Source organism: Sinocyclocheilus rhinocerous, unplaced genomic scaffold (assembly GCF_001515625.1).
Source record: "Sinocyclocheilus rhinocerous isolate Xijiao unplaced genomic scaffold, SAMN03320098_v1.1 scaffold3077, whole genome shotgun sequence".
Lineage (NCBI taxonomy): Eukaryota > Metazoa > Chordata > Actinopteri > Cypriniformes > Cyprinidae > Sinocyclocheilus > Sinocyclocheilus rhinocerous.
In genome coordinates, this window is record NW_015659411.1 from 95562 (window position 1) to 122838 (window position 27277).

At 35.7% G+C, this 27277-nt stretch overlaps 2 protein-coding genes across 2 annotated transcripts; both read right to left on the reverse strand.

Annotated features, from left to right (window-relative positions):
• Window positions 1–538: 538 nt before the first annotated feature.
• On the reverse strand, window positions 539–1953 carry LOC107723880 (SLAM family member 9-like). Its single transcript, XM_016532609.1, has 4 exons — window positions 1653–1953; window positions 1176–1481; window positions 977–1096; window positions 539–660 (listed from the first exon to the last, which is right to left on the reverse strand). Exons 1-4 carry the CDS (start codon window positions 1951–1953, stop codon window positions 539–541), a joined length of 849 nt encoding a protein of 282 aa, XP_016388095.1.
• Window positions 1954–16312: 14359 nt separating this feature from the next.
• LOC107723881 (uncharacterized) lies at window positions 16313–21574 on the reverse strand. The gene is made up of 6 exons (XM_016532610.1): window positions 21535–21574; window positions 20940–21260; window positions 20374–20688; window positions 20152–20262; window positions 19970–20031; window positions 16313–16360 (listed from the first exon to the last, which is right to left on the reverse strand). The coding sequence occupies exons 1-6, from the start codon at window positions 21572–21574 to the stop codon at window positions 16313–16315; spliced, it is 897 nt and encodes a 298-aa protein (XP_016388096.1).
• Window positions 21575–27277: the final 5703 nt, after the last annotated feature.

Genomic DNA, 27277 nt, shown 5'->3' on the forward strand with positions numbered 1-27277 from the left:
TATATATATATAGTGTAGTTTATCTTTAGTGTGTTGTTGTTGTTTTGTGGTTGTTATTGTGCTGAAGAGTCTCTTATGGTAATATGCAATAGTAACTGACAACACAAACTTGTTGTAGTCTTTTTTGAATTAATGTGAGGAAATGTTTTCTTTTGTTTTATTATTTTTTGTTATGTTTGTTTGTTATGGCTTTAAATATCTGATGCCGTTGTGTTTAATGTATGTGACAGATCATAATACAGACAAAAACACAAGCACACAGATCTAAATCTGACTTGCTGCAAAAAAATAAAAATAAAAAATAATAATACAGAGGCTAAATGCAGAGATTAAAATCTTACCAGTTTGTGTGAATTCCTTTTGTGGAACGTTGTCTCGGCATAAGTTAATTCTTCATCACAAGTCTGAACTGTTTAAAGAAATTAATTCAAAATATTTAATTCTGCAATTTTAAAAACAGCATTTATGAATATGACATAAAAAGTCTCTAGCAGAGTATGCAATAATTACATTTAGAACAATATTCTTGACTTAATGTTCACTGATGCTCAAGAAATGAAGCATCGTCATTCATAGAAATGTTCATTTGAACACCAGCAAAGGCCTGAATCTTTTGGAACGTTGTCTCGGCATAAGTTAATTCTTCATCACAAGTCTGAACTGTTTAAAGAAATTAATTCAAAATATTTAATTCTGCAATTTTAAAAACAGCATTTATGAATATGACATAAAAAGTCTCTAGCAGAGTATGCAATAATTACATTTAGAACAATATTCTTGACTTAATGTTCACTGATGCTCAAGAAATGAAGCATCGTCATTCATAGAAATGTTCATTTGAACACCAGCAAAGGCCTGAATCTTTAAACACATAAGATCTCTACTGCTATCAATTGATTAAAACATTCAGAGTATTTTTATTACAATCACAGTAAAAACAGTAGGTAACATTTGCCTTCTCTATCAGTTTTTGTACATTTCCTGTAGGTCCAGAAGATCATGACTGCAGCTACAATCAACAGAGATCCAGCAGCAGCAACAGAGATCAACACTTTTAGAAGTGAGCCTTGTTCTGTAGGAGAGTGTGGGTCCAGTACTGTAAGGTTAAAGGCAGAAGTGAATGTGTCTGACCTACAACAAAAGACAGAGATCAGATCACAAAACCGCTGCTTTACCTAAACATGGTTGACAGAGTTGAGTGATGTTGATGTTGTGTTGAGTCTGGTTGCTGAAGGGATTGTTGAGCACACAGCTGTAGGTGTTGTTATCCTGATATTCCACCTCCAGAGGTAGAGAGAGACTGATGCTGAGATCAGACACACTGATGCTGGACAATAAACTGTTTCCTTTGTACCAGGAGAGAGTCACATGACTCACATTCACCACTGAACACTGCAGTGAACAATTCTGCTGTGATGATGGTGATGATGATGAAGAGCATTGTGAAGAGTTACTGCTAATGACAGGAACAGGCAGACGAGCTGAAAACACGAGAGAATGAAAAGTAATACAGATAAATCTAATCATGTTGAGTGTTTAGAGTGTTGACAGTTAGAGAGTGTGTCTGTGATCTCAAAATATAAAATTATCAAACATGTAAATAGTTACAAAATAAGAATATTTGAGGATCATCACAAATGATCTCTACTCACCATAAACAGAAACATTGAATGTTTTTGATATCAGTTTCGCTCCCCTTATCTCTATTTTATAGAGTCCAGCAAGTTGAGTTGTGATGTTTGTGATGGTCAGAGATCCAGTCTGATTGTCCAGCTTCAGTCTGTCTCTGAATCTCTCATCAGGAACATCATATCTAGAGATGTGTTTCTTTCTTTTAGTTGTAGTTATTAAAACATTTTCTCTTCCAAATTTCCACACTATGTTGTAATTTTCCTGTATTTCAGTAACATCAGTGTTTAAAGTAACAGAATCTCCCTCCATCACTGACACCATCTGTATTTTATTTGTTTCAGCACCAAACACACCTGAAGAACATTAACAGGAACAAATGAAAGCTTCTGATGGTTTCTAAAGCCTGAAATCAGCTGTAAATTTAATTGTTTAAATATGAACCAAATAACATACAGAACAGCAGCAAAGACACAGAAGCAAAGTGAAAGGTGAAATACGTGAAAAGACAGATAATCATGAACCAATAATTTGATCTTTATATATTTTAAACTTATTTAGAGTATAATCAGTGTGTGAAGTTATATAATTTATGGTAGTTATTTATGATTATAGCTGGAGTATTTAAAAATATATATATTTTTGAGAAATTGCTGGCAAGAATTTGCAGTTACAGTTTTTTAAATAAAGATATTTAATTTAACATCAGTAGCCTGAAATTTGAAAGTAGTTCAATGGTGGTTTTGGCTTTTGATCAGGAGACATTTACAGTCACGATAAAAGTCCTGGAAATTTCAAATTAAAATTCTGATTAAACAGACATGTGAATTCAAAGTAAGTAAATCTTAAAATCTGAACAAAAATCCTCAGCAAAAATGCTTTTATAACTTACCCATCAGACTCGACAAGCACAAACAGAACAAGCAGAACAAAACAAGTGTGTGAAGCATGTTCTTTAAGGGTTCAGTGAAAAGACTGATCTAATGTCCGCTGCTGTCTGCTGAAGACTGTCAACCTGTTGATGAATCCTCCCCCAACAGAGTTTGATGCTCAGTTCACATGCTCTAAACGCCTTCAAAATATATATATGTATGTATGTATGTATGTATGTATGTATGTATATATATATATATATATATATATATCCCACTGATGCATCGTGGTCACTACAGGGGACAGATATTTGGAAGCCAATTTGAACCATTAAAGATGCAGCATCATGTCCCAACCACCAACTGGCGAACCCCCAAAGTGTTGTCTACGATTCCATTTAATTGTTATCTTTTTATCTATTTTTTTTGTTTTCAGATATTGCATAATATATTCAAAATGGCGGCAGGAAAATGGGATGCACCATGTGCCTCAGGGATAAGTGTTAAATCCTTTTATTCCCAGAAAACCTGTGTTTTCTGAAGTCCACAGTCAACGCAGCCATCTACCAGGAAATTTTAGAGCACTTCATGCTTCCTTCTGCTGACAAGCTTTATGGAGATGCTGATTTCATTTTCCAGCAGGACTTGGCACCTGCCCACACTGAGTATGCTAAGGAGCGTAACATTTCCATCTCATGCTTGAGGTATTCGGCCAATCACAACGCACTGGATAGCTGGCCAATCAGAGCACACCTCGCTTTTTCAGACCGATGTGCTTTGTAAAAATCGACGCATTTCAGAAAGGCGGGGCATAGAGGAGAAACAATAATGTACATTATATGGAAAATAATGTGTTTTTTGAACCTTAAACCGCATAAACACATTGCATTACACCAAATACACAAAATAATGTTATTTTTAGCAGAATCATATGACCCCTTTAATGTTAGTTTTTCTCTGTTGTTGTAATTGTGTTTGTAAAACACATTTGTTATGACAAGAAAAGCTGAGAAAAATTTTAATGAAGTGGTCTTAATAGCTATTGGTGATGATGTAATGATAATTTCATGACCTAATTCACTGATTTCAATTAGTGTCCAATTATATGGGTCAATTAATTTCGTTGTTCATGGTACTGATATGAATCTACAAGATACATTGACAAGCTATTGTGAAGGTATTTAAAAACATTTTATGCACAAACCTTTAAAGCTACAGCACCGTTTAGACACACACAGACATCAATAATCAGCACATGAATTTCAACAATGGTGACTATTAATAAAATAAAATAAAAATCATGCCACAATGCAACTATGGCAGAACTTAAACACACACAGACATCAACATTCAGCCTATGAATCTCAACATTGGTGACAATCAAAATAAAATTTAATTGTGCAATGTATGCTGGGAGTTTTGTACTGGCACCCAGCATGCATTGCACAATGAAATTTTATTTTGATTGTATAAGTATCCCAGATGAATACTTATGCAATGGAATCATTTAAGTTTTTTATTTGTAATAAATTTGCAAAGATGTTTAAAACCTGTTTTTTGCTTTATCATTATGGTGTATGGAGTGTAGATTGATGTGGAAAAAAGTAATTTAGAGCAGTTTAACATAAGGCAGCAACATAAAACGTGAAAAAAATGAAGGGGTATGAATACTTTCGCAAGGCACTGTATATATATATATGTATGTATGTATATGTATATATATATGTATATATATATATATATATATATATAGTGGACATTCTGTATATAAATGAATGTTCATATGAACTGTTCATAATGGACAGTCTGTCTGACTGGTAAATATGTAAAAGTAGAAGAACATTACTCTAATAATATGAATATTAATCTAGTCAACTCTAGCGTTTTAAAAAATGATTGTATATATTCAGTTTAGTCAGTTGTTGTGCATGGAAATACAAAGTTTGAAAAGTTACAAAGTGTCTGCATCTAACATTAGTCTTACTTAATAGCAGCTTCTGAGTCAAACTGAAACCTGCTGCGGTCGGTTTTCTTCAGAAACGTGGTTTGTTCTGCTGGGTGGACAAACATCTTGTGCATGACAGAACAGCCATTTAGAGCATGAAGTTTGTAGGTTAAGAGCTTCTTCTTGCATTTATGCACCATTCAGACATTTTAACCTACAGAAGCATTGAACCAGGACAAGAAAGTGTAATAGAAACACAGTGATCATATTTAATGCATATTTATTTATTTATTTTTCTTCATATTTTATAATAAAATACTGTATCTGGAAAGCAGTTGGCAAACTCTCAGTAGCTTTTTTTAAAGTGCTCACACGCTAGACTGAATTCAGTGATATTCTTTGATAATGTAAATATTCTTTGCTGGCTGTATAATTTGTTCGATGCTTGTTGATCCATCGTCTTGAGAAGCGGGAAAGCTTCAGAAAACGGCTCATAAAAAGGAAGGGGACGTGAATGGTTTTTACAAGTCGGAATGTAAAATTACAGTAATATCGCGTGAACATTTCACATGAAATTCTGTCAGTGTGATGGGGAGATGTAGGGACGCACGCAAGAAAAATGCAACCGCACTAGGCTATATATTTCTGGTCAGTTTAATAAATAATTAATCACAAAACGATCATAAAAAATACGTATCTTGGGGATGATCAAGGGGCACAAGGAAAATCTCAGACCCGGCCCTGCTGCACCCTCAGCACCCCTAGTTCCCACGGCCATGGCACCACCTCTCTTGTGCGTGTTCTGAGTTGATATCCTGTGTTTCGGAGCAGCTCAAGCCGTTTATCATCGCGCTGTGAAAAATACAGACTACATACCGCTGCATGAGCATATGAAGATGCAAACCACAGATCTCAGCTGAATAAATCAACCCAATGTCGCGCTAGTAAGGTTTTGATAGATGACAATTGTAATCAAGGTAAAGGCGATTACAGTGACATACAAGAGTCGTATTAGGCACATGTTTATCCGTTATGTTTGATGCGCAAACGAACCGTGTAACGTTATGTGCGCTCTCGGCGCACTGATCACTAAAACATCATGTTTCTGCTTGAACACAGTTAAGTATATATACTTGGTTATATATACTTAAATATATTGACGTAGTTGTCAAAATTAATGTACAGCGAGTGTTTTATAAGGGATGCTCACCAAAGAGGCGTGTTTTGGAGGATTTTTGAGGATCGGTGGTGTTTATGTATGGTCGCCGTGATTTTGCCAAGACATGTTCCTGGATCAACATCTTTTGTTGATCCTGGATTAACATTACTGTCCAAAAATACAAACTTAACCCAATCCCTACCCCTAAACCTAACCTTACCCATACTTTATTCCTAAAATCAGAGGGAAATGATAGCTGATTAACAAGGGTGTAGAAGCACCTAATCCTGATTGTAAGCCTAAAACTGACATTTCCTGAAAAGTTATCTCTCAATTCTGATTGGTTGATTGGAATGATGTTCCAGGATCTACAAGGATGTTGATCCAGGAACATGTTGTACTTGGTCAAATCACGCTCACCGTTTAGGTACATGGGCATCAGACGCTCCAAACACAGACACAATCGCTTGCTCTGACAACTTTTTAATCACTGTTCACTAATAATGTCGAGCCGCCTTCAGATTGCTGAGCCTCCACACATGCAGAATGTTTCCATTTTTCATTTGTATTTTGGTGTGTTTAGTGATTCTGAATAGGGCCGTATAGTAGTTTATATGCAATCCTTTGGCTGTGGTCTTGTTTGGTATGACAGGTTGACTTGCGCTTATTTGTTAAAGTTACTTTATAATTGAGCTTTAGGTACTTTTAAGTACTTTTAAGTTGTAATGAATGCCTGCAGTGACATTTTTGCAATGTATGCAAAAAATAACATATTTAAATATTATCTTGAATTTGTTTTGTTTAAAAATAATTAAATGGAATTGAAAAGTAATAACGAGAATGCAAAGGTTTTTGTGAATAGAAAAGGTTGGGGGGGTTAAGTGATGTCTTAATCCACCTCAATGCAGTTCAAGTCTCGTCATCATGCAATAGTGTGAGTACAGTCAAATCAATAATATTATTGAATATTCAGTCTCTTTTAAACAAGCCAGAGGTGACAGTGGAACCCAAACTCCACCAGGTGACTGAAACTGAGAAAAAAAAAACACTTGGGAGAAACCAGGTTTAGTCGGCTCAGCTCTCCTCTGGCTAAATAAACAAAGATGGTGTGATTATGATTTCAGGCTGCATCACTAGTCAGAATGACAGAACTAGTCATCTAGACTATGACAGATGTTATATGGATAAATAAATGATAAAGCTTGGCTTATTGAATATCAGGTCCCTTTCTACGAAAGCACTTTTTGTAAATGATATGATCACTGATCATAAACTAGATGTGCTCTGTTTGACAGAAACCTGGCTAAAACCTGATGATTACATTATTTTAAATGAGTCTACCCCCCAAGATTACTGTTATAAACATGAGCCGCGTCTCAAAAGGTAAAGGGGGAGGTGTTGCTTCAATTTATAACAATGTTTTCAGTATTTCTCAGAGGGCGGACTTCAAGTATAACTCATTTGAAGTAATGGTACTTCATATAACATTATCCAGTGAAACAAGTGTTAATGATAAATCCCCTGTGATGTTTGTACTGGCTACTGTATACAGGCCACCAGGGCACCATACAGAATTTATTAAAGAATGTGCTGATTTTGTATTCGAGTTAGTGCTGGCTGCAGATACAGTTTTAATTGTTGGTGATTTTAATATCCATGTTGATAATGAAAAAGATGCATTGGGATCAGCATTCATAGACATTCTGAACTCTATTGGGATTAGACAACACGTCTCAGGACCTACTCATTGTCGAAATCATACTCTAGATTTAATACTGTCACATGGAATTGATGTTGATGGTGTTGAAGTTATGCAGCCAAGTGATGATATCTCAGATCATTTAGTCTTGTGCAAACTTCATATAGCTAAAACTGTAAATTCTACTCCTTGTTACAAGTATGGTAGAACCATCACTTCTACCACAAAAGACTGCTTTGTAAGTAATCTTCCTGATTTATCCAAATTCCTTAGCATATCCAAAACCTTAGAACAACTTGATGTGTAACAGAAACTATGGACTCTCTCTTTTCTAGCATTTTAGATACAGTTGCTTCTTTACGCTTAAGGAAGATTAAGGAAAACTGTCTGACACCGTGGTATAATGAGCACACTTGCACCTTAAAGAGAGCAGCCCGGAAAATGGAACGCAGCTGGAGGAAAACAAAACTAGAGGTATTTCGTATTGCTTGGCGGGAAAGTAACCTATCCTACAGAAAAGCATTAAAAACGGCTAGATCTGATTACTTTTCTTCTCTTTTAGAAGAAAACAAACATAACCCAAGGTATTTATTCAATACAGTGGCTAAACTAACGAAAAATAAAGCATCAACAGGTGTTGACATTTCCCAACAGCACAGCAGTAATGACTTTATGAACTACTTTAATTCCAAGATCGATACTATTAGAGATAAAATTGTAACCATGCAGCCGTCAGCTATAGTATCGCATCAGATAGCTTGCTATAGATCGCCTGAGGAACAATTCCACTCATTCTCTACTATAGGAGAGGAAGAATTATATAAACTTGTTAAATCATCTAAACCAACAACATGTATGTTAGACCCTATTCCATCTAAGCTCCTAAAAGAGGTGCTTCCAGAAGTCATAGATCCTCTTCTGACTATTATTAATTCATCATTGTCATTAGGATATGTCCCAAAAACCTTCAAACTGGCTGTTATTAAGCCTCTCATCAAAAAACCACAACTTGACCCCAAAGAACTAGTTAATTACAGACCGATCTCGAATCTCCCTTTTCTGTCCAAGATACTAGAAAAGGTAGTATCCTCACAATTATATTCCTTCTTAGAGAAAAATGGTATCTGTGAGGATTTCCAGTCAGGATTTAGACCGTATCATAGTACCGAGACTGCTCTCATTAGAGTTACAAATGACCTGCTCTTATCATCTGATTGTGGTTGTATCTCTCTATTAGTGCTATTGGATCTTAGCGCTGCGTTTGACACTATTGACCACAACATTCTTTTGCATAGACTAGAAAACTTTGTTGGCATTAATGGAAGTGCATTAGCATGGAGGACCTCTACAGCCCTGAAAGTCAGCGGAGACCAGGACAACTAGATGAGCCCCAGATACAGATCCCCAGTAAAGACCTTGTCTCAGACGGCCACCGGGACAAGAACACAGGAACCAGTTGAGTCCTCTGCACAATGTAACTTTGCTGCAGCCTGGAATTGAACCGCTGGTTTCGTCTGGCCAGAGGAGAACTGGACCCCCGACTGAGTCTGGTTTCTACCAAGGTTTTTTCTTCATTCTATCACCGATGGAGTTTTGGTTCCTTGGCGCTGTCACCTCTGGCTTACTTAGTTGGGGACACTTCACTTCACTTCATTTCCAGAGATATCATTGACTTGATTGCACAAATACTATTTAAACTGAACTGAGCTGGATGATGACATCACTGAATTCAATGATGAACTGCCTTTAACTGAAAAATCTCCGGAATGTAAGCTGCTGGCAGTAGGAGGCAAAAGTCTTCTTTTTCGTGGTATTATTCCAGTCCCAGAGAGTTTTTTGTTTTACTGCTTGTAGATCAGGATACGTCATGCCTGCATTTGGCGGGAGGTGAAGTTGTAGTCTGTCCAGCAGGGCTGCCGTTTTAAACAGTAGTGGACGACTGGTTTAACAGTGACTGTAAACATGATTAAACTGCATTGTGGTCCTAACAGCTCCTGGGTTGACATGATTATTGTTGGCAATAGGGGTCTGTGCAGAGGACTTGTCTGTTTCGTCTGGTCTTTGCTGAGTATCTGTGCCGATGAATGTCAAGTTGTGATGTTCAATTGTCATGGTCTTCGCTGGCATTGTGGTTGTCTCGGGTTGCATGTCCACTATCTGGTTTCTATACGGACTGGATTTGGCTGACTATGATAACCTTACGACAAGAACGAGACAGACAGATTAAAATAAGTAACAAGTATCGGCACCTGTAATCATACAAGGACATTTTCATACAAAATTTCATAATCTCATAGCAGCCACCAATTTTCCTGTTTACACATAACCACTACCCTTTTTTAAACAAAAATGTAACTGGTATTTAAAGAAGTTTGACATTTTGGGAAATGTGCTTATTTGCTCATTCTTGCCAAGATTTATTTGAAAATCTCTCAAGTCTAAACGGTAAACATAAAACTAAGCTGGTTAGCTTAATGTAAAGGCTGGAAACAGGCAGAAACAGCTGGCCTGACTCAGCTCAAATTTCAAGTAGTGATAGGTCGTTCTTGAACGATTCGTCCATTTTGAACGAATCTTTAATGTGACTTGGGAAGAACGAGTCGTCTCGGGGAGTGATTCGTACATTTGCGCATGCGCAAAATCCTATAGGTTCTGTACTGGAATTAGTCAAGTAGTTCACCTGTTTCGAGTCTTCGGGTTTTTCGAGTCGTTCGTTCATCACGTGACAGACCCATAAGCTTAACCTATGCAGTCTGAACCGTAAAGAGTATGGGAAGTGTTCCCGGTTCCGGTTGACCTAATTAATGCAGCCTAAAAATCCTTTAACGGATTTGAATATTAGAAGCGTATTAGTGTGTTATGTGTAAGCCAGTTTAAAGAGATGGGTCTTTAATCTAGATTTAAACTGCAAGAGTGTGTCTGCCTCCCGAACAATGTTAGGTAGGTTATTCCAGACATCACTAGTCAGATTGACAGGACTGATGTCATTCAGAATATTTCCTCCAGCTCTTTCTGCTTGTAGATCAGGATACGTCATGCCTGCATTTGGCGGGAGGTGAAGTTGTAGTCTGTCCAGCAGGGCTGCCGTTTTAAACAGTAGTGGACGACTGGTTTAACAGTGACTGTAAACATGATTAAACTGCATTGTGGTCCTAACAGCTCCTGGGTTGACATGACATTATTGTTGGCAATAGGGGTCTGTGCAGAGGACTTGTCTGTTTCGTCTGGTCTTTGCTGAGTATCTGTGCCGATGAATGTCAAGTTGTGATGTAATAATAATAACCAACTCTTTATTACCTTTGTTACAACAGTCAGTGTTATGGAAAAGAACCATCATGACAGAAATTCACACATTTATAAACTGCTAGAAGTAAAAAATTACAATTTGAGATGCATCACGTAACTGTAAAAGTAACTAATAATTATAATAATGATAATGATGATAATAATAATAATAATAACTATGCACCCGTTTGTAAGGAAGCTTGTACATTAACAAATTTCTCTATCCAATGCTGTCACATCATGTGACAAAAGAACGAACGATTCGAAAGACTCGAGAGATGAACTAATCAATTCTCTTTCCGGCTCAGACTGCATAGGTTAAAGCTTATGGGGCTGTCACGTGATGAACGAACAACTCAAACCCGAAGATTTGAGAGACGAAGTAATCAATTCTCTTTCCGGCTCAGACTGCATTGTTAAAGCTTATGGGGCTGTCACGTGATGAACGCACGACTCAAACCCGAAGACTTGTCAGATAAGAGGTGAGGTGAGCTAATAGACTGAAGACCTAGGTAAACAATGAACTATTCTTTTCTGTTTCTTATAGCATTATAGTTTTATATTGTTTGTAGTGTGATCAACGTTTGCGTAAGTAGTAGACTCCCCCTGCTGGCCTCACTAACACATCTTTCAACAGCAACCTAGTTTTCCTGCTTAGCTTCAGTGGGCAACCAGTCTTAGGCTACAGTGTGACATGGCTCCTGAAGTGAGAATAATATTGTATTACTTTTAGCCGTGTTTTGCACGATTATATTGTAAGGGTGACCCTCTCACAGACCTGTGACCTTCTTTGGTCGCGTATCATGTGACTTCCTGACTGATTCACAGGAAAGATCTAGCCTGTTTTCCTATAATGTGGTCAGTCTTATGGCATCAGTTATTTAAGATGTTGAAAATGCTCCAGCTGGATTTTTAAGAGAGTAAATGTTAAAATGAAACATTATATTATAGGTTATGTTAGAGATTTGGAAGGGTTTCTGTTAAAATTACATTTTTGTGTGGTTGCAGTTGTGCTTTGGTTGTTGGCAGCTACATTACTACATTACAGCAATGCTAATGCTAGTACTGACAATGAGCAATAGTCATGCTAATCCTAGTACACACTACAATCTCTACTTGCTCATCCCATATGTTAGTATGCTAACATGTACTATTGCTAGGAGTATTTCATAAACAAACTTAAAATGTATTATTTAACTTATAACTTTGTTGTTCTTAATTGTTGAAATATTATTTTTTAGTTACAATGATACAATGAGTATTATGAATATTACATGATATGTGTCAGTGTTTCTTGTATTGAATGATGGTTTTATGGGTTTTATAAACATCTGTTATGGTGCTGTATTTGATGAATCATTATACAGACAAAAACACAAGGCCATTTAATGTGACTTACAAAGACACACTGACATAAATAAATCATCTTACCAATTTCAGTGCATCTTGTTTGTGAAAAAGTAGGTTCAGCATAAGTGATCTCTTTATCGCCAGTCTCACCTGATTCTACAACAAAACTCATTTTGAACTATTATTAGTCTTATTAGTGCTGTCAAAGTTAAAGCATTGATGCATGTAATTAATTAAATATGTTTAAGGCGGCAATTTGTAAAACAGCATCAACAAATTCTGATTATACATTGTTCAAATACACAAAAATTCCAGAGCTGAGTATCTTTATTACTAAATAATAGACATTCTATAAAAAATAATTTATAAATCAAGACCAGATCAAATGTCTGACAAATAAATTCAAGAAAATTCATAGTGAAATATAGTCTTGATTTAAGCTCAATAAGTGAAAGATCATCTTGCAGAGATATGTTAATTTGAACATAATCCTATACACATTTTTATGAACAATTATTAACATCGATGATTATGAAGGACTATTATTGAATTTTGGCAGATTTGCATTTCTCTGTTTGTGTTTAGCAGATTTCCTTTTTTTTTTTTTTTTTTCAATTGCCAGATTTGCATTTCTCTGTTTGCATTTCCAGTTTTTTTTAATGCAGTTTGGGAAATATTTTGTTGTTGTTGTCTTCCGAGTGAAATGAGTAGAGTTTGATCCAGTCTCATTACCTGTATATTAATGTGGATATGTTTCTGATATGAGTGTAATATACGGAAATTGCTTAAGCCAATAACTACATTTCAGTTACTTCTCATATTAAAGAACTAGAGGGTGTTACCTCCAAACAATTATGAGATTAATTGTGATTAAATGATAATTATGGCTATAATTTGAATAAAACACTTTGAAAGCAGTAGGAAACACTTGCCTTCTTGGTTTGTTTTTCTTTGTTTCCGGCAGATCCAGAAGATCCCAGTTACAGTGACAATCAACAGAGATCCAGCAGCAGAAATCAGCACTATCAGAGATACAGAGTCTGGAGGATGAGAAGGAGAGTAAAGGAGATACATTATCATAAGTGAATAAAGACTATATCAGTGCTGCTGTACCTGAACATGTGTGACAGAGTTGACTGATGTCCAGATGTGTGGTCTGGTTGCTGATGGGATTGTTGAGCACACAGCTGTAGCTGTTTTTATCCTGATATTCCACCTCCAGAGGTAGAGAGAGACTGATGCTGAGATCAGACACACTGATGCTGGACAATAAACTGTTTCCTTTGTACCAGGAGAGAGTCACATGACCCACATTCACCACTGAACACACCAGTGAACAATATGATGATGATGATGAAGAAGTGCCTCTTCCTGTCCTGCTACTAACATCAGTTGATCCACACAGAACAGCTTCACAGTCAAATAAAGTACTCAATCCATGATATGACAAGATGTAACTGCTTGAAAACTCAAAGAAGAGTCACCAGTCAGAGATCAAACTGGATTCTACAAATAAAAAATTACTGATAAACTACATAGATTCACTTCTGATTAATTTTACAACTGGCAATTGATTAATGCGGAAGTAACGTGTGTTGTAGTGCAACCAATAGTTCCAAGAGTGGATAGCTTGTCTTCTGAGTTTTACATATTGTTTGCAAAACAATTAGCTCCTTTCCTTTTGCATGTTTTCAGAGAAAGTATTTCAAAAGGCCCTCTTCCCTTATGTTACTCCCAAATGCCAAAAAAATATGTTTTTTTTCTTGACAGTCAGCTCCCTATATGTCTTCTTAACAATGATTATAAAATTCTAGCTCTAATTTTTGCTAAATTAAAAAAAAAAAGTAATAGACTCTTTTGTAGATGAATCCAAGTCTTTTTTTTTTTTACGTATTTCTAATAATATTAGATCAGTGTTAGATATTATTGATTATTCAGACTTAATTGTTCATGAGAGCTTTATTTTGTTTTCAGACCTTTATATATCTTTTGAGTCTGTTGAGCATAATTTTCTTTTTCATGCTTTAGAAATTTTTTCTTTTGGTCCTTTTTTATCAAAGCAGTTTACACTTTATGCAAATGCAAATTGTTCTATCAAGTAAAAAGAACAACAACAACAAAAAAACAACAGGCTTATCTACCAGATTTAATTTGCAACATATTTATTTTTACTAGCTGGACATTTGCTTTATATTCATCTTTGGGCAAGCTGCAGGGCATTAATATTGCTGACAGGCAGGTCATACTGAGTCAACTAACGGATTATACTTAATTGTTTTTACACAACTCTGCTCAGGTTTCTCAGGCTTCAGGTTTATACTTAAATATGAATAAATGTGAGTTATTTTCAATCAAACATTGTCTTTTGACAAACATAGATGGTATCCCAGTGAAAGATAAAGTCACTTATCTGGTTATAGTCATATCAAAGGATGTGTGGATAACACTTTCCTGATTATGGAAAAAAACTAAAAGAAACCAAATCTCTGGTTACACAGAGATTTGTCTCTTAAGGGCAGAACTTTACTTTCTAAAGTAGAGGGTCTTTCTCGTCTAGCTCTACAACGTTTCTTTATGTTGATGCTCAGACTTCTAAAACCACTGACCAATATTTATTGATTTTTTAATGGAAAAATAAGAAACATTTCATTAAAAAGTCTGTAGTCATGTGGTCTCAATTTTATCCACTTACTGCTGTTAATTATACATTCAAAATTAATTGGATTAAACGACACTTACAAAATCCCACCTCTTTATGGAACTTCATACCAAATTAAAAATTTTTTGCTTTTGTGTAATTAAAATCCTGACAAAATCGTACTTTCCCAAACAATGTCTTTTAATATTGTCTTTAATTTACTAGCATAATTTCCCCCCGCATAGTTACATAATTTGGCACAACAAAGATTTACTGTACAAAAATAAATAAATTTCCTTTGATAATTGTGCAAAAAAATATTATTTTGGTTAGTCAGTTATTTAATGACAAAGGAATACCTTTTAAATATGAGGATTTTTTTTTTCAGCCCTGGTGCTGTCTTTTATTGGAACAGACATGTAGGTAACATTAACTGGGAAAGAGTGAGGGTTTTGCCTCAGAAAGTGTCTTATAAAAAGATACATAGATGCTATCCTACAAAGTGTTTTTTTTTTTAACAGCAGCATCAATTTCTAGTGAGCAGGGACGTGCACAGACATTTTGAGGGGCAGGGGCACAAGTGGAAAAAAGGGCACTTCTCATATTGTTTTAAACAAAACGTTAAATATATTAACAACTCTGACTGACTTACCAATTTATTTTAATTCCCTCACGCTTACCCAATTGTTTCATGTAGTTTCATTTTTTCAACAGATGTCTACAAAATGATCAGTTCACATAGAGACCATGTTCTTCTTTAGCATTCACTAATTGTATCACAAGAACAGGCAACAACAAAGGAAACTAAGCCACAATGTGCAGGTTTTCCATGCTATTAGTTTCAAGTATATATTTAGAATAAATGACTGCACAAAGGAGAGAGGGACATATTTTCACTTATAATTTGTTTATTTTGCACAAGACAATAAATAGTTTGAATTCTTTTGGTGTTATTGTAATATATATGCCCATGATATATTGCCTTAGCTAAACTTTAGCTAACTTATTACATGGTAGCTCATGAGTCATGGGCGCTAGCAAGACAAATTAACTATGTATTTGCCTTTTGGATAATTAGCTGTATATTCGAGGCCCAGGTAGCTTAGTCTTTTGGGGGAGAAAGGCATCGGAACTCAACAGTTTTTCAACATTTCCTGACCCGACCCGATTTATTAAAAAAAAAAAAAAAAGAAAAAACTCCCCAGAAAAAAGGGCACTTTCTCGCAAGGAAGAAAAAGGGCAGGTGCTCAAGCCCCCTTTGATGTCTATGCGTGCACATGCCTGCTAGTGAGTAAAAGTATAGTGCTATTCAGATAGGCTCCTATGTAATTTCCTAGATATGTGATATTTTGATGTACTTGTAATAAATTTGCCAAAATGTCCAGCAAATCATAGTGTATATGTGTGATACTGTAATCACTATGCAATTAAGTTGATATTCAATTTAATTTCCTAAAAAGAATAAAACAAGAACAGTAAATGATAAAATAGTACAGAGAAGGGATGTGATTAAAATTTTTATAATTTAAGTTAGGTAAATGATAAACTAAAAGTTGGAACCACAAAAAAAATTTAAAATCCATACATCACAATAACACCAAAAAATGTGATACAAGAGTTCAAACAAAACAGAGACATCCTATTAGAGAATAAATGTGAATAACACCAAAAGGTACGAGTCATCAACCAGTATTTAACTTCCAATATTTAACATTCCAGTAGATAGAGTATTTGATCATCGTTTTTTGGGGAAATTTTCATACACAGCATCCTTCTTTGATTTCTGCAAGGAACAAATACACTCAATCAGGACCAGATACGACATTTTAGAAACTAATAATATAAAATTTGCTTCAGATTCACTCATAGAGTGCAAATTAATTGCAGACCATTCCACTATAGTGAGCAGAACCAAAGATTTTTTTTTTCAATTTATTTAACTATGTTTATCTGAATGTCTTGATTATTTCAAAGTTTAGAACTGTAGCATCAACAAAGCAGCACAAGAACAACAGCTGGAGGAAATAACATCATACATTGAAGTCATATACATCACATGACTTTTTAAACTGTTGAATGAGATGCACAGTTACAAAATTGTAATTTATTAATGACAAAACACTTTAGATGAACAGTGAGCAGACCTTGGGTGAGTTCTGTATATTTAGCCATTTTATGATGATGAATAGCCAAAATCACCTGATAACCTTTAATTATAGCTTCCTTTGTAACAAAGCATGTGTTTTGTTTCAAACACACAGTTACAAAAGACAGAGGAAACTTACATTAAAGTCAAAGGCCAACAGTTACAGTTTTTTCAATATTTTTTGTATTTTTTTTCCAGTTTTTCTGTTTCCATATATATATATATATATATATATATATATATATGCCTAAATACACATACACACAAAAGCCCCTGACCCATCCTTCGTGTCACATTCACATCATGTAGTACAGCAATCTGTTAAAGCAGGAATATAACTAAATGATTAACATTTGAGATCATTATCGGATACAAAGGACTTCATAAGGATGTATGTCACTGAGGTCAACATGAGGTGATTGTCTTCAGAATTTTTTTTTGTTATGCTGGTTGAAAGTCTCTTTACATCCCAATAGCAATCATTAAGTTAAGTGGTCTAAATGTATTTATATGTATATTTATATATTCTGTGGAAGGCGTAGGACAAAGAAATGTTCGTTCAATCAAAACGCTCTGTCCGAGCGTTTTAATTGCTTTTCCTACCTGCCTGTCAACGTATGTATCTGCATACCTCTGCGCACCCTGTTCGCGCAGACAGGATACGTCATCAGCACGTTCACACACGCTGTGCAGACAGAGCGAGAATGGCAGAAAAACATCAACAACCCGATCTTCCTTCCTGGTATTGTAGTACTTATAAAGTTTTCTCACCGGTGTAGCCCAGCGGTTCCCAAATTTCAGTCCTCGCGCCCCCTGCTCTGCATATTTTGCGTGTCTCGCTTAGTTAACACACCTGATTCAGATAACTAGCTCGTTAGAAGAGAGCTACGTGCATGAACTGTGTTCCGATCGATATGATCCTTACACAGTGTTCATTGCTCCCTACTCCCTGAGCAGGGGAAATCCGTTTAAGTTTACTTCACTTCGGAACATTCGGAACCGCTGATGTGGTTTATTGTAGAAATGTTGTCTCTGGTATTCTGGTCTGGGAGCGTAAATGCGTTCAGGGGGCGTGGCTTTGGACGGCGATTGTAGGAAAGGTGGGACGTTCGCTCTCAGTGCTATCAGGCTAAAGTTAGCATTTTCCAAGATCTCCTACTGCACCTTTAATAGTGTGTTGTTACCTGAATGATCCACAGCTGTGTTTTTTTTTTTGTTTGTTTAGTGATAGTTGTTCATGAATCACTTGTTTGTCCTCAACAGTTGAACTACCCGCTGTTCTTCAGAAAAAACCTTCAGGTCCCACAAATTCTTTGGTTTTCCAGTATTTTTGTGTATTTGAACCCTTTCCAACAATGACTGTATGATTTTGAGATCCATCTTTTCACACTGAGGACAACTGAGGGACTCATATGCAACTATTACTGAAGGTTCAAACGCTCACTGATGTTTCAGAAGAAAACACTTTTTTAATTTGAACATCAGGGTAAATTTAACTTATTTTGTCTTCTGGAAAAACAGTCAAGTATCTTCTGTAGCTTCTGAAGAGCAGTACTAAATGAAGAAAAAAAAAAAAGATTATATTTAGAACATCTTCATTCTGAATCTTCATTCTGTTCAAAAGTTTACATCTCATTCAAATACACAAAAATGGTTTAAATCCAAAGAATTTGTGGGACCTGAAGGATTTTTCTGAAGAACAGCAGGCAGTTTAACTGTTTAGGACAAACAAGGGACTCTAAATAACACAATATCACTAAACAAAAAAACACAGCTGTGGATCATTCAGGTAACAACACAGTATTAAGAATCAAGTTGATGTAAACTTTTGAACGGGGTCATTTTTATAAATACAACTATTATTTTCTCTTGTGGACTATATGTAAACGTCTTTTACGTGAAAGATCTTATTCAGATCAGTACTAAATAAACAATAACATGCATTTTTGTATGATCCCACTTATTTTGGTAAAATAATTAACATATTGTAGATTCTGCAAGGTGTATGTAAACATTTGACCTCAACTGTATATATTAGATTGCATAAAAAGACACTGCGTATACACTGAACGCGACAAAGCAACCGTAGCAAATACATTTGTCGTTTGTCTCAGAAGTAGCGAAGTACATCATAAATAGAATGAGGATTAAGAAAAGTGTAATGGTTTTCTGTGCTAAATGTTTTTTATTTATGCTACTTAACTTCTTTAGGTCTGCAAACTAAAACTAGCCATGCAAATTGGAAATACTGTATATTAATATTTACACTGCAAACAGTACAAACACGTAAAGGGATAGTTCACCCAAAAATGAAAACTCTGTCATTAATTACTCACCCTTATGTCGTTCCAAACCCTTAAGACCTTAGTTTGTCTTTGGAACACAAATTAAAATATTTTAGATGAAATCCGAGAGCTCTCTGACCCTCCATAGACAGCAAGGGTCCTACCACCTTCAGGGTCAAGAAAGGTACCAAGAACATCAACAAAACGGTAAAAACCATGAAAAATGGTTCAACTTTAATTGTTATGAATTCTTATGAAGCTACGAGAATGCTTTCTGTGCACAAAAAAACTAAAATAACAACTATATTCAACAATTCTTCTCCTCCACTTTAGCGCCATTTTGGAGAGTATCATGACACATGCACGCGCTTTGATCTGCACATAAACAACAAATGCGTGTGGTGCTGCTGATGTAGAACACATATGCGATGCACCTTGTTTACCACCGCATGTGTGGTGGTACTCTCCAAAATGGCGCTAGGGTGACGCGGAGGAGAAGAATTGTTGAATAAAGTTGTTATTTTAGTGTTTTTGCGCAACAAAAAAGTATTCTCGTAGCTTCATAAAATTACGGTTTATCCACTGATGTCACATGGACTGTTTTGTCGATGTTCTTGTTACCTTTCTGGACCTTGACCGTGGTAGGACCCTTGCTGTCTATCGAGGGTCAGAGAGCTCTCAGATTTCATCAAAAATATCTTAATTTGTGTTCTGTCTTACGGATTTGGACCGACATGAGGGGAGTAATTAAAGACAGAACTTTCATTTTTGGGTGAACTATCCCTTTAATGTAAATAGGTTAAAAACAAGCTTAAAAACTATCTAGTATAGGGATCCTTTGAAGGCAATTATATTTCACTTGTCTGTTCACTGACTGCCTGATGCACATTACACACAAAACTTAAATCAGCATAACTGACTGCAACATGTCTTTCTGCAACATAATCACAAATGATCTTACCGCTTTTTGTGATTTTGGCTTACACAAAGCTGAATCAGTTCTGTCTTCTTCCTGTGTCTGGACTGCATTAACAATAATCACAAACAATTTGAAACAACAAAGCTTGCAATCTTGTATAGATATCTGTATATCTGATTGAAATGCATGAATTAATATTTGTCATTCATAACTGAATTCCTCACCTGTTTTTTTACATTTCTTGCAGATGAGGTATGTCACGGCTGCAGCTACAATCAATAGAGATCCAGCAGCAGCAGAAATCAGCATCATGTTCAATGAAGGCAGACTCTGATCTGTAATTAACAAAATTAGCTGTTAAGTGTGACTGACCTTGTCTGTCCCATCTACAAAAAAAAATTAATAGATTCGTAAATTAACCTTAGTACATAGCTGCACTGACATACCTAGTATATCAGCACTGACATAACATGGCCAACAGAGTTGACTAATGTTGAGATGTCTGGTCTGGTTAGTGAATGAATAGCTGAGCACACAGCTGTAGGTGTTTTTATCCTGATATTCCAGCTCCAGAGGTAGAGAGAGACTGATGCTGAGATCAGACACACTGATGCTGGACAATAAACTGTTTCCTTTGTACCAGGAGAGAGTCACATGACCCACATTCACCACTGAACACACCAATGAACAATTCTGCTGTGATGATGATGATGAAGAACAGTTTGAAGAGTTACTGCTAATGACAGGAACAGGCAGACGAGCTGGAAGACATAACAGAACCACAATTTATTTGCAGCAGAAATGCACAAATCTGTGAGATACAATGAGACTCACAATGTCAGTGAATGTGGCCGATCTGCAAACAATTTCAGTAGTACAGCGACATGAACAATATTAGAGTCATCATTATTTTTGTGGTAATCAACCTTACGCCATAAATGCAGTGGATTGAGCTTAACTTGTGAGAATTCTATTAAACAAAAATATTTGAACAAATAAACTCTGTACTCACCATAGACAGTAACACTGAATACTTTTGATGAATGTTCAGCTCCAAATACATTTAGTTGATAAAGTCCAGCATGTTGAGTTGTGATGTTCATGATGGTCAGAGATCCAGTCATATCATCTAGCTTCAGTCTGTTTCTAAATCTCCCATCATGAACATCAAATGTGGAGAAAATTAGTTTTTCTCTATTGATTTTAGCTATGAGAGAGTCTTCCTTTCCAAATGTCCACAGTATGTCATCGTCCTCATGTATTTCAGTAACATCAGGGTGTAAAAGGACAGATTCTCCCTCCATCACTGACTTCATATCAACAGCAAACGCACCTGAAGATCAAACAGAAGCAGGTTTTGCGCAGATTAAGGCTCCTAATGGTTTACAAGTCCTGAAATCAGCTGCAGTTTTAATAAGTAACTATATATTGCCTGACAGACCAGAATCCAAAGTATATCTCACAATAATATCTCAGTTTGATCTGATCTGAGATAACAGCTAGTGTTAACTGTCTAATCTAAACAGCAGCAGTAGTTTGTTACTATGTTCTGAAACAGATATGAGATAAAAATGCCATTAAGCCATTTAAACATTTTTAAAACTTACCAATCAAGCACCACCAGCACAAACAGAACAAAACAAACATGTGAATCATTTTCGTCAACAGTTCCATAAGACTATTAGCTGAAAACATGAGGTCTGGTGTGAATCCTCCCACGACAGAGTTTGACCCTCCTAGTTTACACACATGCTCTCTTAAAACATGTTATATATAGTACATATAAACACTCTTCTGGTTCTTATAAAGACTTTAACCATTATTAATATTTGAAAACAACATTCATCATTATTATTTAACATTGATAATGTTTGAAAGGTATAGATGTCTGACTATATTAATTACACAAAAGCAGAAGAGTGGACTATTATGTTAATCTCCTTAAATTATATGGTAAAATATATCTTACTTATTTTATAATTCAGCTGAATATCCATATTTAAATTGTGTACATGAAAAAACAAGTTAAAAGAGTCTATTGCCAGTCTTACTGAGGTGTGACACGAGCAGCTCAACATCTGAGTCAAACTGAAACCTGTGGTCTGATTTCTGCAGAAAGGCGGCTTGATCTGCTGGGTGGACAAACAGTTTGTAGGTGAGAGTGGCCATTGGTCTTCATCCTGTTCTTCTGCATGAACCTCACAGTCAGCGTCTGACTTTACCTCTAAATACATCTGCTTTCCAGCGTAAAAAAAGTACTGAACCAAACCATCAAAACTGATGCATGTAAAACAGTCAAAAAAGAATCACAGTTCATAGGCCAGACTGACAGCTAAATACTAATTGCTACACCAGACTTAAACTTTTTCTTGGGTAGCTAGTTAGACACATTGGAATGTGTGTTCTACTCTTTTAACTAGACTCTGCTCTTGGATTCTCCTCTTTATACCTAAATTCTTCCTTAAGGCACAACAGGATTATAAGGACATAGGCCAGACCAAGTTTTCAAATACACTATAAATATTATATATAGGCCTATTATTATAGCAAATATAACTTTGTTTGACAGCCAATATTACTGAAGTTTAGTTTAAAAGCAGTCTTGCAGCAGTCTGTCTTAAGGCACTTTCACACCGAGGACAATATATACAAAAATGTATTTTTAAGCTTAAAGCTCGAATAGCGTTGCTTCCATCCACAAGAATATAAAAATAACTTTTACTTTACCTTCTGATCACACAGCAAAAAAGCTATGTTCTCCATCAGTATTTTAGTCCAGTACAATTGTCTAAAGATTTTTAAATCAAGATAAATTTAGTATAGAGAAGCAAATTGAATGAGTAAAAAAAAAGTCTCGTTTTCTGTGAAATGTATCAGAATGAAATGAGCTTTTGCTTAAAACAAGAACAAATAGCAGTGGGCTCAGAGCAATTCACTTAATCCAAAGGAAAAACTATTTTTCAAACCCCATTGACAGACATTTGTTCTTGTTTTAAGCATAAACTAAATTTTGTACAGTTTCTCAGAAAGCAATATTTCATATCTTCATTTTGCCTCTCAAGTGAATGTATCTTGAGAATGTTAAGATATTCTGTTTAGAATGTTTAGAAAATTCTGCCATCATATACCATCACTCGCCCTCATGTCATTCCAAACCATCTTAGAAAGACAAATGCAGATATTTTAAATGATATCGGAGAGATTTCTAGGGTCCTATGAAATCCATTTTATTTATTTATTTATTTTTTTCCATTTTAATTTTTCTAGACTCAGTTTTAATGGTTAATTTTAAAAATATGAATCAAAAAGCATGTCTAATTAATTGATACCATGAAATTTAAACAATTTAATAGTAATTTATTGAAAGTTACATACAAAAATTAAATTTGAAAGGGGTCATATGATGCTGCTAAAAAGAACATTATTTTGTGTATTTGGTGTAATGAAATGTGTTTATGCGGTTTAAGGTTAAAAAAAAAACATTATTTTCCACATACTGTACATTATTGTTTCTCCTCTATGCCCCGCCTTTTTGAAACGCTTCGATTTTTACAAAGCTCATCGTTATGAAAAAGCGAGGTGTGCTGTGATTAGCCAGCTATCCAGTGCCTTGTGATTGGCCGAATACCTCAAGCGTGAGACGGAAATGTTACGCCCCTCACATATCTCTTTGGATTTGAGACTTTAGTCTTTGCAACTTTACAGATCTTCTTTATGCACCAAGAGCTTGTAACACTCCAAAGAGAAAGGAAAAATTGAAATCGCATCATATGACCCCTTTAAGGCCCTGTGAAATACGTTTTTTTTTAACCAAATTTTGTGATTTTCATTAATTTTCTATAATCCATTTTAATCGTTTCATTAAATTTTAATAATCAAAAGCATCTCTAATTATTTGATTTCCTAAAAACTCTCAGAGCAGTTCTTGAGATTATGTTTATGTGTGTTCATGCAGGCCTACTCATATATTCAGGCGGCAGATGCTTAAAACACCTTCAGTACGGATGTGTGTGGTAAACGAAACCGCCGCCATTCACTCACACAGAGACAAGCAGCAAATGCAGGGTCCATATTTAAATAGCATTTTGGGGCAGACACTATCGCGTTTTGATTTAAGCATACTGACCTACTTTTTATTTGTTCATCCAAAATCTGGCAAATTTCGTGACATTTTATGACTGGATTCCGCATCACGGAAATCATGGGCCCTAGATTTCTGTTCCTCCGCTTTCTACACAACTACCACTTTGACACTTAGAAAAGTTCATAAAGAGATCGTAAATAAAAGCCTAAATAATCTGTTCATTATATAAAGCGATTGAGTCTCTTCAGAAAATTTAAAAAGGATTAGTTGTTTAATCCATATGAATTGCAGACTGTCAAGGGAGAGAGAAATTGATGACAGAATTTTAATTTCCACAAGACTGCTTTCACATTATTTATATCGCTCTTATATTTTTTGTTATATCAAAGTTTTTTTGTCAGCTTAGCACATATGCACTGCTGCTATGACGACAAAACAAGTGTGAAGGGAATAGACGATCATTCAAAATAGTTGTATTTCTGCAACCGCATTTATTACATCAAATTCTAAACAACAAATTGTACTATACATTTATTAGTTAAATAAAATAACATGTACACAAATAACATCATACAAGCACTAAAAAAAAAAATCCTGTTTGCATCCCTCAGCCATGGCCTGTAACGTTAGGTGGGGCAGCTGTTAACATAGAATACCAGACCAACAGCTATAAGTTCATTTTTTTTATCATCGAGATAACAGCAGAGAAGGAACCGAGTGCTTCGTGCAATCATCTGCATTATTTTTCTTTAAAAAAACAAAAACAAATGAACCTACTAATTTTTCTCCCGTGTTTTCTTTTCATCGCCAATGGTAAGACATTACATCTCTTCCGGTTCAAGTTCGTACCAGCTTTAATTACTTTATATTCGACAGAAAGTCATTTATTATTTGTATTTTGTTGTCAGTGTGTTTTGTTTGACCACTGTATGACATGTATTTGTTATAATCTCTCATCTGGTAAATTATACATCGAAATACGACGTGTGACGCAGTTTCAAGTTTAGCTTAGCTTAGCTTTCTTTGTCGTGAATGAAAATGTAATGAGCAATTTTTGTTTTTTAAATATGTTCACTTTGTAGCGTACCTTGTACTAATGATGGCCAAGACTTTCGTGATCATTTTGCGATGTTTTATTGTACATCACATTCATATGAGTGTCTGTTTGGTTACAGAAAGTCACCGGAAAAGCCGAAAGTGGTATACATTAAACTCATACATACGCAACTCTTAATATAGTTTTACTAGTTCTCTGATGCAATTATTATTAGCACACACGGCACAATTTCACACACAAAATTTTACAAAACCGACAGACCTTCTCCTCGTGTGTGTGAAACATAGACTGTGTGAAACACTGATTTTCCGTTAATAACCGGCTCTCTCTGGGTTTCAAAATAATAGTCCCACATAATAGAATGTGTGCAAACCTTTCAATACGTATCAAAATGCGCAAAAACAAATAATGATATTAACTGTTACACAGTGATTTGGTATATTAATGCTGTCTAAAAGTAGCATGGCCTCATAGTGTGATTAAATGTTTTATTTTACATCAGTACACTAACTACATTCAGACCCTGTTAACTTCTAGTAAAAACATGCATTTCCAGTTATTCGATCACAAGTGGTCAGGCGAAGTACGGTTTATATCTGCTCTTAACGTGCATTAAATTGTCATGAAAATAGAAAACATTTTTAAGGTGTTAACAGTTACACAGGTTGCACTCTGCTGAAAACAATAACACACATTGCGTTTGTTATTAAGGGTAAACTGTTATTTTTACATTTGTATTGTCTATTTTGTTCTTCTAGTTTGAAAAGCAAAGTTCAAGCAACTTCACAGAATGTTAGATAGGACTACATCTGAGTTGCCACTAACAGGTATGTTTGTATATATGGCAAGTCTCTGCAGGATGGTGGCGTCATGATTTGGTGACGTCACATTGGTGGTTGTGTTTAGGGGTGGGGTCAGGCAAGGGGCATCATTTTCACTGCAGAAACAAACACCCATCCGCTTCTAAACGCAGAGGCATTTGTGTCTGGACAGAGGTAGGACGTCCCTGATGAAACAAATGACTTTTTCCGTGAATCAACATTTGAACTCGTAACTACAAAAGTAGCATCCTCATTATACATAGGCTACTTACACTGAGATCACCTGAAACTTACCCCAAATGCATGTAATGTTGAATGTGACAACAAGTGACTACAGATGTTTAGTGTCATTCAAAATGTCTCGGTGCGTATAATAAAATGGTCTCATCCCCTGGACCGCTGTTTAACCACCAATAAATGCTAGAAAATGTCACCAAGAGTGTGGCTTTCGCAGGCCTGTCATGTTTCATTTTGCGTTTTCCATGATTGTCTGAGTCCAGACAAAGGGCTGATATAGCGGTCTCAGTGAATTCTCCATCCGCGCTGTGCCTGAGCTCCGCTCTCTCGACGATTCTTGGTGTCTTAATCGCGTTGTGTCTGTTAAATTTGTTCTTACTCCTCAAAAAGCACCGCTACCACAGTGTTTCCCCTTATACCATTAACAGAATAGGCAATTAACGCCGATATAGTTACGTACATGCATCAACTTTTTTTTTTTTTACGCAACAAACCCTACCAGCCTGTACTAAACGCATGTGTCACACTGAATACAGTTCATGGTGCAACAAACGCCTTCTTCTTCTTTGGTGTTTATTGGCGGTTGGCAACCTAACTGACTGGTGCATTACCGCCACCGACTGGAATAAAGTATGGATCAGGATTTTGCTTGTAGGACAAAATAAACCATAAAAACCAATCAAAACAAATAAACAAACAAACTAGAAATTAAAACAAAACAAATAAATAATAATAAAAAAGACTATATTCTTTTATATGAGTCGATTTAACCAAATTATGGTGACAAAAAGTCCCAGTGTCATGATCCCGTCTTGGTTTTGGGTTTTCTTCTTCTTCTTCTTCTTTAGATTTGACTGGTGGCTGACAACCAATTTTAAAGGTGCATTATCGCCACATACCAGACTGGAGTGTGGAGCAGTATATGACAAACAAGGCAACAAACACCTCAATATCTCATACCTACTATATACAAATAAGGTGTATCCTAATACAGGTATCAAAGTCCCATTTAATCATCCAATTGTTCATGTGCAACCCGCTTAATAGTGTGCAAAAATCTAATTATAATCACATGGTATTTAAGGAGAGATGGCAAAAGTTTCAGGGAATCAGTTAACAGATCTCCTGCACAATCACTATGTGTCGTTTTC

What these genes read in the sequence shown, in the direction of transcription:
- LOC107723881 (XM_016532610.1), bottom strand. Translation starts at nt 21,574, where the DNA reads ATGTTTGTTTTGTTCTGTTTGTGCTGGTGGTGCTTGATTG. An exon ending in TGTCAGTGCTGATATACTAG is followed by an intron (nt 20,263 to 20,373) that starts GTATGTCAGTGC and finishes TGTTAATTACAG; the next exon opens with ATCAGAGTCTGCCTTCATTG. An exon ending in CAAGAAATGTAAAAAAACAG is followed by an intron (nt 20,032 to 20,151) that starts GTGAGGAATTCA and finishes TTGTTAATGCAG; the next exon opens with TCCAGACACAGGAAGAAGAC.
- LOC107723880 (XM_016532609.1), bottom strand. Translation starts at nt 1,953, where the DNA reads ATGGTGTCAGTGATGGAGGGAGATTCTGTTACTTTAAACACTGATGTT. An exon ending in ACTCTGTCAACCATGTTTAG is followed by an intron (nt 1,097 to 1,175) that starts GTAAAGCAGCGG and finishes TTAACCTTACAG; the next exon opens with TACTGGACCCACACTCTCCT. An exon ending in CTTCTGGACCTACAGGAAAT is followed by an intron (nt 661 to 976) that starts GTACAAAAACTG and finishes TTCTTTAAACAG; the next exon opens with TTCAGACTTGTGATGAAGAA.